The 12,325-nt window shown below is 45.8% G+C and overlaps 1 protein-coding gene across 4 annotated transcripts in view; it reads left to right on the plus strand.

The window, feature by feature from the left end:
- LOC110521552 (formin-binding protein 1-like) overlaps positions 1-12,325 on the plus strand; it is a 73,414-nt gene that overhangs the window by 58,216 nt on the left and 2,873 nt on the right. For 2 of the 4 annotated variants that reach the window (XM_021599166.2, XM_021599168.2), the window contains exons 2-14: positions 169-284; positions 2,192-2,242; positions 5,157-5,304; positions 5,818-5,880; positions 6,635-6,739; positions 6,858-6,986; positions 7,138-7,284; positions 8,650-8,859; positions 9,007-9,015; positions 10,783-10,892; positions 11,039-11,171; positions 11,567-11,661; positions 12,039-12,226. In XM_021599166.2, coding sequence (XP_021454841.2) covers positions 169-284; positions 2,192-2,242; positions 5,157-5,304; positions 5,818-5,880; positions 6,635-6,739; positions 6,858-6,986; positions 7,138-7,284; positions 8,650-8,859; positions 9,007-9,015; positions 10,783-10,892; positions 11,039-11,171; positions 11,567-11,661; positions 12,039-12,226 — 1,504 coding nt within the window. Of the gene's footprint in view, positions 1-168; positions 285-2,191; positions 2,243-5,156; positions 5,305-5,817; positions 5,881-6,634; positions 6,740-6,857; positions 6,987-7,137; positions 7,285-8,649; positions 8,860-9,006; positions 9,016-9,475; positions 9,638-10,550; positions 10,563-10,782; positions 10,893-11,038; positions 11,172-11,566; positions 11,662-12,038; positions 12,227-12,325 lie in introns of all 4 variants that reach the window. The other 2 variants (XM_021599169.2, XM_021599167.2) reach the window with 2 other exon arrangements.

Consider the following 12,325-nt stretch of genomic DNA (forward strand, 5'->3'; position numbering starts at 1 on the left):
CGTAGTGACTCAACATGTGCTTGTAATTCAATGTCAGACGACTGGGTTCTCATTCATGCCTCGTTTAATTTAATCCATCATATGCATGCCACTGTAAGCACTCATATAGTAATCTCTCTCCAACCCTAACGTCTCTCTTTCTCCCTCTTCTCTCCATCCCTCTCTCAGGACCAGTTTGAAAACCTTGACAAGCATACTCAATGGGGGATCGACTTCCTAGAGAGGTATGCAAAGTTTGTCAAGGAAAGGCTGGAGATTGAACAGACCTATGCAAAACAGTTAAGGTAAGAATATGGCTTTTATCGTTCAGTTCCATAGAACTGTTTTTGAGTGGTTTTGCCTATACTTTACATCATTAGTTGAATGAGTATTCTGTGTAGAATACGGTATTCTGTGTTATAGATGTAGACGTACAGTGGGGCAAAAAAGTATTTAGTCAGCCACCAATTGTGCAAGTTCTCCCACTTAAAAATATGAGAGAGGCCTGTAATTTTCATCATAGGTACACTTCAACTATGACAGAAAAAATGAGAAAAAAACTCCAGAAAATCACATTAGTGGATGGATGCATTAGTACTGTATATTAACCTTCAATATGCTAATCATCTAATATCAATGTAGAATTACCGGTAATTAAATAATGACTAGGATAATTATCAAATTATGTGATTTGATGAGTATCTAAAAGTGTCCACTCAGCCTGAACAATAGGGCCAGCTCAGCCCAATCTGACATGGTTGTGCTGCCATTAATAGATTTTTGGAGGGCCACAAATCAATATAATAGATATCTAGGAGGTGGCTACTGGCCAGTCTCTAGACAGTAGAGGAGTAGGCAGATGCCAACGCCCCTCCAATGGGAACGCTGGAGTTTGTTACAGATGTAAACCCATTTATACGCTGTTGGATTGCACCCTCAAGGCTGTATCCTCCCTGACAACCATGTTATCACCTTTGGAGCAAATCTACCAAGGAGAAAAAAAAAACAACAAAGAGTTCTAAAACGACAAGTTATTTAGTTAGTGAGACCACTGGTTTGACAAGATTAGGAAGATGTAGGCTAGGTTGGTAAACCATAGGTGATCCCCGCACTGATCAGATGCATATAGGTACATTCTAGCACACATAAAATGCAACCTGCCGTAAGTATCAGTGCAGTCCCCATGGAGCGGTGGTCATCCCTGGAGCTGTGGTCATCCCTGGAGCTGTGGTTGTAACGTAGAGGCTCCAGCTGTGGCCTCTGCACCCCCACCAGGCTCTACTCCCCCCCCCCCCCCCCCCCCCCCCCCTCCTTTGGGTGTTGCCTAGTTACAGCACCAATATGCTGAGGAATATTTTATTTTAAAGAGATGCGTCTGAATGACGACTAAACTGGGAATGTTTAGTCACAGCGTGTGTAACCCAGTGAATATCCAGCTATGAATCATGGGCTGAAGAAGAGCTTTGTGATTTCGCCCTCATGCATTCTTAAAACATGTGCATTACATGCTGATCGGCTTCACGCTGCTACCATTTTCAGCACTCCTTCTCTCTACCGTTTCTGTGGATGTATTTCTCCCCAGTCTCTGACTCCCTGGACAGTCTGTCTGTTTGTGTGTGTGTGTGTGTGTGTAGCCACTCCCCTGCCTCCCAGGACTGGGAAACCGAGTGCTGTTTGGTGTAAGCCCCTTCATTAGTTGGTCTCAGTGTGGACTGATTGGAGGAGGGGGGCAGGGCGGCGGCAAGTTCTGAAAACCTCTCTGTATTCCTCCTCTATTCATCCCTAAAGAGCGAGTGGAACCTGAGCACTGCATGCCTGAAGAGCACCACAGCACAGCCCCACACTACAGGAGCCCCTGTCCAGAGGGACTACTTTATCAAAGACAACCATGTCTTTTGTTTTGCTCCTCCTGCATGTGTTCTGTAGGGAACAACCGAGGAGAGTGCAGGAATATCACACAGTACCAGGTTATCTGTGTCGGTCTGACCTACTTTTATCTAGTCTCTCTCTGAGGAGCGTCTGAATGCGAGAAACTGAGCTATCTCAGCCAATCATTTTATCATATTCACATACAGAAGGAAATACTGAAATAAAGAAAGAGCTGTAATTTTGGTTAATGTGCTCCTGTCTTGGGGAGTAAAAAAGGCAGCTGTCTGTTCTGTCTGTCTCACTCTTATCTGTCTCTGACCATATGTATCCTCTCTCCTCACAGGAACCTGGTTAAGAAGTACTGTCCCAAGCGCTCCAAAGATGATGAACCTAGGTGAGTAGATTAGACCCATGTGTATTAAATGGTTAACAACCTGTGAACGGTATCAGCTTTATGCCACACACACTGGGCCTTTCCACTAGACCGGTCACCACAAACACAGACTGCCATGGCAACACAGCACTTTTTAAATGTTTAATTGCTTCCATAGAATAGAGTAACAAGTCAGCAAGAGTTAGCAAGTCCTACAGCTGTGTAGGATATCTGACTCTGACGTGGACATTATTGGCTGCTATCGCACAGGAATGATATCAAAGGTCTGTGAGTGAGGGAGAGACTGAGGGAAGGAAGGAGGGAGAGACTGAGGGAAGGAGGGAGGGAGAGACTGAGGGAAGGAGGGAGGGAGAGACTGAGGGAAGGAGGGAGGGAGAGACTGAGGGAAGGAGGGAGGGAGAGACTGAGGGAAGGAGGGAGGGAGAGACTGAGGGAAGGAGGGAGGGAGAGACTGAGGGAAGGGGAGAGGGAGACCTGAGGGAGGGAGGGAGGGAGAGACCTGAGGGAGGGAGAGATGGCTCCCTTTAGCCTCAGCCTCACAGCACTGATATTTGGGACACCACCCTCTGAATTCTCTGAAACTCTTCCCCTAATTAATTAAATTATCCCTACATCATTTGGCCCTGTGTGCTAACACTGGTGCTGTAACAGGACAGGGAGAGGACGAGGGAGGGAGTGAAGGAGGCCCTCTAAAGGATGCATAACATAAATGTCCATTTTTCAGGACCATGTATTTCAAAGATAAATCTTAAAAATCCAAATAACTTCACAGATCTTCATTGTAAAAGGGTTTAAACACTGTTTCCCATGCTTGTTCAATGAACCATAAACAATTAATGAACATCCACCTGTGGGACGGTCGATAAGACACTAACAGCTTACAGACGGTAGGCAATTAAGGTCACAGTTATGAAAACTTAGGACACTAAACAGGCATTTCTACTGACTCTAAAAAACACCAAAAGGAAGATGCCTAGGGTCCCTGCTCATCTGCGTGAACGTGCCTTAGGCATGCTGCAAGGAGGCATGAGTACTGCAGATGTGGCCAGGGCAATAAATTGTGAGACGCTTAAGACTGCGCTGCAGGGAGAGAGGACGGACAGCTGATCGTCCTCGCAGTGGCAGACCACGTGTAACAACACCTGCACAGGATCGGTACAGCCGAACATCACACCTGCGGGACAGGTACAGGATGGCAACAACAACTGCCTGAATTACACCAGGAACGCACAAACCCTCCATCAGTGCTCAGACTGTCCGCAATAGGCTGAGAGAGGCTGGACTGAGGTCTTGTAGATCTATTGTCTGGTGAGGACCTGCCTTACATCATCGGTAACAACGTTTCCCATAGGCACAAACCCACCGTCACGGGGGGATGGTCAGATTCGTATTTGTCGTCAAAGGAATGAGCGTTACACAGAGGCCTGTACTCTGGAGCGGGATCGATTTGGAGGTGGAGGGTCTGTCATGGTCTGGGGCGGTGTCAGTCATCTGACTGAGCTTGTTGACATTGCAGGCAATCTCAACGCTGTGCGTTACAGGGAAGACTTCCTCCTCCCTCATGTGGTTACCCTTCCTGCAGGCTCATCCTGACATGACCCTCTAGCATGACAATGCAAACAGCCATACTGCTCACTCTGTGCGTGATATCCTGCAGGAATGTCAGTGTTCTGCCATAGCCAGCGAAGAGCCCGGATCTCAATACCATTGAGCACCTCTGGGACCTGTTGGATCGGAGGGTGAGGGCTAGGGCCATTCCCCCCAGAAATGTCCGGGAACTTGCAGGTGCCTTGGAGGAAGAGTGGGGTAACATCTCACAGCAAGAACTGGCTAAAATGGTGCAGTCCACGTGGAGGAGATGCACTGCAGTACTTAATGCAGCTGGTGGCCACACCAGATACTGGCGTACACTGGATTTTTATCCGCCCCTTTGTTCATGGACACATTATTCAATTTCTGTTAGTCACATGTCTGTGGAACTTGTTCAGTTTATGTCTGTTGTTGAATCTTGTTATGTTCATACAACTATTTGCACATGTTAAGTTTGCTAAAAAAAACACAGTTGACAGTGAGAGGATGTTTTCTTTTTTTGCTGAGTTTATGTCCCTATCCCTCCTTCCTTGGTCCTTCCTCAGTGGATGCGTGTGTGCAGTGTTGGAAAAAGTACACAATTTTAATACTTGAGCAAAAGTAAAATACCCTAATGGAAAATGACTAAGTAAAAGTCACCCAGTAAAATTCTACTTGAGTAAAAGTCTGTCAAAAGTAAATGTTATTGCTAAAATATTGAATGTAAAAGTATAAAGCTTTTCCAATTCCTTATATTAAGCAAACCAGATGTCACTCTACAACATTCAGATGTAATTTACACACAAATCATGTGTGTGTAGTGAGTCCGCTAGATCAGAGGAAGTAGGGATGAACCAGGGATGTTCTCTTGATAAGTGAGTGAATTTGTCCATTTTCCAGTCCTGCTATGCATTCAAAATGTAACGAGTACTTTTGGGTGTCAGGGAAAATGTACTTTTTACTCCCTACAATCTTTTAAGGAATGTTGTGAAGTAAAAGTAGTCAGAAATATAAATAGTAAAGTACAGATAGGAGAATTCTAATAAAGGGAGCTGGTGATGTCACTAAGGGGAGGTGGGTCTGTTATCAATATTATCACAGAGTCCGACATGTTATTGGCCTTTTAGTTCCCACTAGGCCTCATACTCTCTGTGTGATACAGAGGGGGAGCCGGTCTCTCTTTTTAATCAGAGCCTAGGTCCAGCATAGGACCAACCATATTATAGATCTGTCCATAACCACTGCCATCTGATCGGTCTTTCTCTCTATCCTCACAAATTCATTTCTAAAAGTTTACTTGCTAATATCCTTGTTTGTTGTGCTGAGTAACCTGTCCTGTGTTCAGGTTCTCGTCGTGCATGTCCTTCTACTCCATCCTGAATGAGCTGAATGACTATGCGGGGCAGAGGGAGGTAGTGGCCGAGGAGATGGGGCACAATGTGTACGGAGAGCTGATGAGGTATTCACAGGACCTCAAGTCAGAGAGGAAACACGTGAGTGGCTTTACCAGTAGGACAATAATCCCTGGATGTACGTATTGCAGGCTTCATTATGTACAGTGTTGTTATGTTGTGTATAGTAGATACTCTTGTTCGTACAGGTGCACTATCTTAATGTATTTAACGGGTGGGTCTAATCCTGAATGCTGATTGGATAAAACCGAGTAAATAGGTATTTTAACGTCAGATTCAGCCGGTGGTGACTTGTGGAATAGACACCGGCTGAATCTGACGTTAAAATACCTATTTACTCTGTTCCATCGGAAATGCAAATTGTAGTGTATTCAAGGTTTTAAAAAGGCTTCTAAAGTTTATTTCCACTTTAAAATGTCAACCTTGAATTATCCTAGCTAAATGTATCAAACCCTACACAAAAATGTAAATTTAATTTGAATCCACATAATAATTAACATTTCCTGTTGCTGCAGGATTATTTTCCCGCTGTGAGAAACTAGTCAAATTAAGATGGTACATCTGTGTGTTGAGTTGTGTGTTTTAACTCCACAGCACCTTCAGGAGGGCAGGAAGGCCCAGCAGTATCTGGACCAGTGTTGGAAACATATGGACAATGTGAGTGTGTGAGAGGAGGCAGGGAAGAGATGGATGGATGGATGGAGGGAGGGAGGGCCACGTGGCACAGGGCACGGAGAGGACAGGGAAGGCCCCTCGCAGGGAAGGAGGCCTGTGTGACACGTGGACCTCCAGCAGGGACCTGCTCCCCTCTGCCGACAGCCAGACGCCCAGTCCTGCTGGGCCGCCTGTGAGAGAGGGCCAAGAGGATCTCCACTTACCTCTGCACGCGCACACACACACACACACACACACTTAAAGGAGTGCATACACACACACAGGAAGATGCATACATAAAAGAACACATCGGCACACACACACAAACATACACACACTGATGAGAGAAGTAATTCCTGCCTTTCATGCCTTTCCAGTTTGCCTGTGTGTCACATAGTCAAAGGCTGAATTATTGAATTATTTTTGCTGCTTTTAGGGCTTGTGTGATTGCAGCCAGCATCAGTTGAATCTCACATTGAGAATGTCAGTAATGCCTTAGGTATTCCTCTTTGTTGCACTGTCACGTAATGCAGCACAGATTTTTTAGCAGGAGGAAAGCATACATTTATTTAGAGGTTTTTCGTTTGCTCTGCTGCCTGTTTAACCACAAAGTGTTTCTGCTCTGTTTTGCTCTCCTATCTATGTCCTGTAGAAATGGTAGAGGCTTGCATTCATTACAAGGCAGGATTGACTCCTGGTTTAGAGAAGAGGTCAATATGTCTTGACTAATAATCTGTCTCCTATTTGACTTTCTTAGAGCAAGAAGAAGTTTGAGCGGGAGTGCAAGGAGGCAGAGAAATCACAGATCAGCTACGACAGGTTAGACAACGACATCAACGCCACCAAGTCAGAGGTAGAAAAGGTAAGTCCTGCCCTGGCTTGAGCCTTGACATGTAAACTACCTACACCCATACACATCGGAGGTTGTCATTTGCTGTGTGTATTGAGTGGTCCTGAATTTTCCATCTTGTCCACTGCAGGCAAAGTCCCAGTTGTACCTGCGCACACACTCAGCAGACGAGAGTAAGAACGAGTATGCTGCTCAGCTGCAGAACTTTAACGGGGAACAGTGGAAACATTTCAATGTGGCCATTCCACAGATATTCAAGGTAAGCCACGGCCAGCCATTCTCCTCCAGGCTCCAACTTCTGTCTCATCCCGCATTGGCCGGAGAGATGGAAATCTGAGCTGTGATTGGCTCACAGGACACCAAAAGGTCAGAGGTCACGGGGTGTGTGTGTGTGTTCCCGACCTCTCCAGAACCTGCAGGACATGGACGAGAGGCGGACAGTGAAGCTGGGAGAGACGTACCGGAACTTTGCCGAAGTGGAGCGCAGAGTCGTCCCCATCATCTCCAAGTGTCTGGAGGGCATGGTGACTGCTGCCAAGGCTGTGGACCAACGCAAGGTGGGTCTGGAGCATGGTGCCCTATGTTATGATGCTATGGTGGCCTACACAGTAGCATGATTCCCTTATAGCATGAGCATATGTGACGGTGCTCTATAGTTTGAAGCAGGGTGTACACAAGACTTTGCTTTAGCATGGTGACTCTAGCACAGAGCGGAGGCAGCTCATGGGTGGAGCAGGATCAGTAGTTAGTCATCCACCCACCAGCCAGGCCAGCGGTGAGGCAATGGCTCTCTAAACACTGGAACCGCCATAGGTCAACGGCCACTGACGTTTTGATTTTGTAAATAAATAAAAAATCTGCCAAAACAAAATGCAACTTCTTGCTCTTTCCTTGACTTTTCCTTAAATATTTATATTTTTACATTGCTCATTTTTCAGAAGTTTGAACTCACAAATGTTTTAAAAGTATTGAACATTTTCACCAACTTGTGCTGTAGGACGTTGGTACCCAGCCAGGCGCTAATGTGTGCGTCTCCTCACTGAATGAATGTCATGGATGAATGGGCGATAATTGTGCACTTTACTTCACAATTGAATTTCAATTAGGCCTAACTGAATGATACAGCCTGGAATTGAACCAGGGTCTGTAGGGAAACCTCTGCCGTTTTAGACTGCTGCGCCACTCAAGAGCCCAATAATAACTATTGTTATGTTTTTACATGGATATATTTCCACTAATATTTCTTCATGCAATTTATCATTTACAGTTGTTTATGCACTGTTTATCAAACTTTGGAGCTTGTGTTCGCGCATATGCATCTGATGCGTATGCTATAGGAACGCCCGGCAACGTTCTCTAGCGGATGCTGAAAGGCCATGCGGTTCTAGTGTTATATGGATACTTTAGGATTTTTCCAATGAGGCCCTTTGTCTACTTTGTCTACTACGTTTTTATGTCTCTGTGTCCAGTATAAAGGAGGTTAGAGGTAGTTTCGCGAGCCAATGCCAACTAGCGCAATGACTAGAAGTCTATGGGCATCTGCTAGCATGCTAGCTGTGGTGTATCAGTCAGCCTCTGCCTAGTCTCCAGCCTCTGTCTCCTCCAGTGTTTGTGTTGCTGGCTGGCCCCGGCAGGCAGAGCCTCCTCTCTCCTTCCCACCCACGGGCCTACATACAGCCTGGCTGGTTCTACATCCAGCCAGCTGAGCAGAGCTGCTCCCACTCAGTGGGCCATGTTTTCCTTTGATTGTTCTTTATGCACACAGCGCATGCTGCACATTGGTTTCCACCCGGGGCTGAGCTGTACTCTGCACTCAGGTCATGGTGTCCCAGAAAACATCATTTTAAAGAAATGTCAGTCTGTAATGTTTGTTCTTCACTATATCTTAGTCTCACACTGTCTTTTTTTTGTCTCTCTGTCAGGACTCAGCGATTGTAGTGGAGTCATTTAAGTCAGGCTTTGAGCCTCCAGGGGACTTCCCATTTGAGGACTACAGTCAGAACCTTTCCCGGACGGGCTCAGACAACACCATCAGCACCCCCAAGAACGAGGGGGTGGTCAAGCCAGACCCCAAACACTCGATTAGCAAGGCGGCCAAGAACAAACTGTGGCTCTTTGGGAAAAAGCCCAAGGTGAGAGATTCATCATCACCTGCTATCAAGACCTTTACTCGTTGTTTCAATAGTGAACAACTTGTATGTATGTATGTATGTGTGTATGTGTGTGTGTGTGTGTGTGTGCCCACTCACTGATTTTTGTCTGTTCTTTTCTTGTAACAGAGTCCACTGGTAGGTTTATACCTTACGGTAGCTGTCTTTTTATAACAGTCACCTGAATCTAGCATTTTCTATCTCATTACATAAATCACTACACTTTGACCTACCAAAGGCAATACCGTCTGTTAATCTATAACTTTTTGTAGGTTTGTGTGAGAGTAGCTAACCATTTTCAAATGACTTGTCTAATACAAGGGTTGTTGGTGCTCATATTGACTTTGATTTGCCTGCTCTTGTCTTATGGTTTCTTATGGTGTCTCACCCGAAGGTCTCTCAGATTTCATATTGCATGATCTTCCTTAACTGGTGTTTCTCCTGTTGAGATTTGTTTTATGGGACAATGTGTTGGATAACCACATTTTTAATTGTTTTACCTCTGTCTCACTACACCATGACTTTATGTTCCATCGTTACAATTATGTTCCTAGTTCTAAAAGTTTTCAGGTTGATCACGCCTTTTTTGTCGTCCCAGTCTCCCCCCTCCTCTCCTCCCCCTGCTCCCCACCGCCCCGACCTGGCTACCGCCAGCCACTGTCAGGCTCCTAAATTTGCTAGTGACCCCATAGCTTTCTGTCTGTCTGAACTGAGAACGGTCAAACCCAGGATAGCCTCTTTCAGGGGTCTTAAACGAGGGGTAAGATGAAGAGCATGTCAGTGTGTTTGGGTTTGCAGTGATTTAAGTCTCTTTTTCTCTCCTTATTTCGTTCTCTTTTTCTCTCCCTCTCCCTTCTCACCCCCCTCTCTTCTGTCTCTCTGGTTTTGATCCAGTTAGTTATTCTCTAGTTAGGAATGTGGGTTGAAATCACAGTAGTGCCATTGTAGAGCGTGTTGTGTGACGTGTAGGAAGTGATACTGTAGCTGTAGGTGGTATTTGGATAAGGAGAGGTTACGGTGGTATGTCGAAATGACATGAAGGTCAACTGGACCTCATCATGAGCCAGCCAATATACTGTATGCCGGCTAAACAGTCAAATGAATGTCACACAGTGGTATTACTGTGCCAGACCATTGATTGTGTGTCACCCCTGTGTGTCCCATTTGGTTTCTGGCTGAAGGACCTAGTTTGATTTCCTTAATGTATGAGGTGACTCATGGTTGTCTGCAGTATGGAGACGGACTTCCTGGAAACAACCTTCTTCCTGCTTCAAATGGCATCGCATCATCTAAAGAGGGCTTTTAAGATGTCAACTTGTTTTTAGTGGAATTAAAAGGATATCTTGAACAATGTATTCTCCTTGGAGGATAGCCTTTCCAATACATGATACCCCACATTCTATGTAGTGTTAAGATTCAATAAGTTAAATGATTGAAATATAATAACAGATTACATAAGTATAACTTCACCCAGATTGACACACTAATAGGGCTCATCAGATTCTGTCCATCTTTGTTCTTGACAGCTGTGGGTAACCCCCGACAACCTCTTGACTCTCCTTCCATAGTCACACCCTTGTGATGCTGTGCTCGTAGTTACCGTGACAACCTACATGTTTTGATAACCGTTCCATCTTTTGCTTTTTCTTCTATTGTAACCCAAACCTGCCCAGTGGTCAGTGAAGGTGAGGTCTGGTCTGCCGTAGTTAGCTGTACGTGTCTCACCTTGTGGAGTTCTATAGGACAGGTCTAGTGTCACGAGCCGTTCTAGAGTGAGGCTCTCCAACCTATTCGTTCTCCGGTCTCTACTAGTATAGTTCTCGTAGGTTCTTGCTGTGAGAAGGTCTCTAGAGACCACGAGTGACTGTGTCATTGTAACTGGATAGTGTCCTGATGCGATTTCAGGCTCCGTCACTGGAGGACTTCAGCCATCTGCCTCCCGAACAGAGACGCAAGAGGCTGCAGGCTCGGATCGACGAGCTCAGCAAAGAACTACAGAAAGAGGTGGACCAAAGGTAGGCCATGGGAAGACTTACTTTAACACTGATCTGTGTCTCTCTTATACTGTCCACATTTCATTAGTGTTTCATTGGCATGTCAGTGTCATTTGTTAAATAGTTTATGTTACTATGACATTGTGACTGCGTGTATGTTTGTGAAGAGATGCACTGAACAAGATGAAGGATGTGTATGAGAAGAACCCTCAGATGGGCGACCCACAGAGCCTCCAGCCCAAGATCTCTGAGACCATGTGCAACATGGAGAAACTACGCTCCGAGATCCACAAGAATGAGGTAAGCCTCCCCAGCCAAGAGCCCTGAAGGAAGGAATGGGTGAAGGAGAGCGGAAGAAAGGCATCACAGTACATCTGGAGAAATAGTGACTGGGCGACGGTTTCCTGTGCCGAGTTAGCCCCCTCTGGGGGATGACTAAATGCACGGCTTCCCTTTGTCAACAGAACACTGAGTAGAACAGGATAGGAGTTCTTTGAGAGTCCGAGGGTTACATCTATCACACTATATTGAAAGACTGGTTGAACAATGGCATATCCAGGATAAGAATGAGTGTATCCATCGTGGGGGTATTAACAGCAATATGAATGTTATGACTGTCTACCTCTTAATGTCCTTTTCTCTCGCTCTCTTTGTCTCTCTCTTTGTCTCTCTCTCTGTCTCCCTCACACACACAGAGCTGGCTGTCAGAGGTGGAGGGGAAGGTGAGCACCAGAGGAGATCGAAGACCCAGTGCCGACGTCAACCATCACACACCCCATGGCAGAGAGAGGTCAGAGGGCACAGAAACACGTTGTTTATGTGGTAGTAATAGATTGTAGACTAGAAGAAGTATTAATAGTAGTAACATAGGAGAGTTATTGTAGTGAAAGTAACATGTTCCCCTGGGCCATAGCGTAAATTGAACAAATCCAATCTAACAGGTTTACCAGATGTCTGTATATAAATAGAATGACACACCTTGTTCTTTGTGTCTTTGAAAGCTTAACATGGGTGGAGTCGTAATAGTTTTTCTAAAGGAAAATGACTCGGAACGCTCGGTCACAGTCTGCCTGGAGCAGAATCCTACAGCTTGAGTGGCTGAGATGGCACTGACTCTCTCATCCATCTCTTCGCCCCACCCTCTTCTTCTCCTCTTCCTCTCCTCAGCCCTGAGGGCAGTTACACAGATGACCCCAGCCAGGAGCACCGCAGCCCCCCTCACCAGCCAGACCCCCGACAGGCCCATCAGCCAGACCCCCGACAGGCCCACCAGCCAGACGAGTTTGATGATGAATTTGACAACGACGACCCCCTCCCAGTCCTTGGCCACTGCAAAGCGCTCTACTCCTTTGATGGTATAGTACAGCCGAGCCAGTGGTGCGCTCTGTGCATTTCACTGTCTTACTGTGTGGTGACACTGTGTGTGGTGGGTTGGGCATTTCAACTTGACTCAA

Source organism: Oncorhynchus mykiss, chromosome 30 (genome assembly GCF_013265735.2).
Source record: "Oncorhynchus mykiss isolate Arlee chromosome 30, USDA_OmykA_1.1, whole genome shotgun sequence".
Lineage (NCBI taxonomy): Eukaryota > Metazoa > Chordata > Actinopteri > Salmoniformes > Salmonidae > Oncorhynchus > Oncorhynchus mykiss.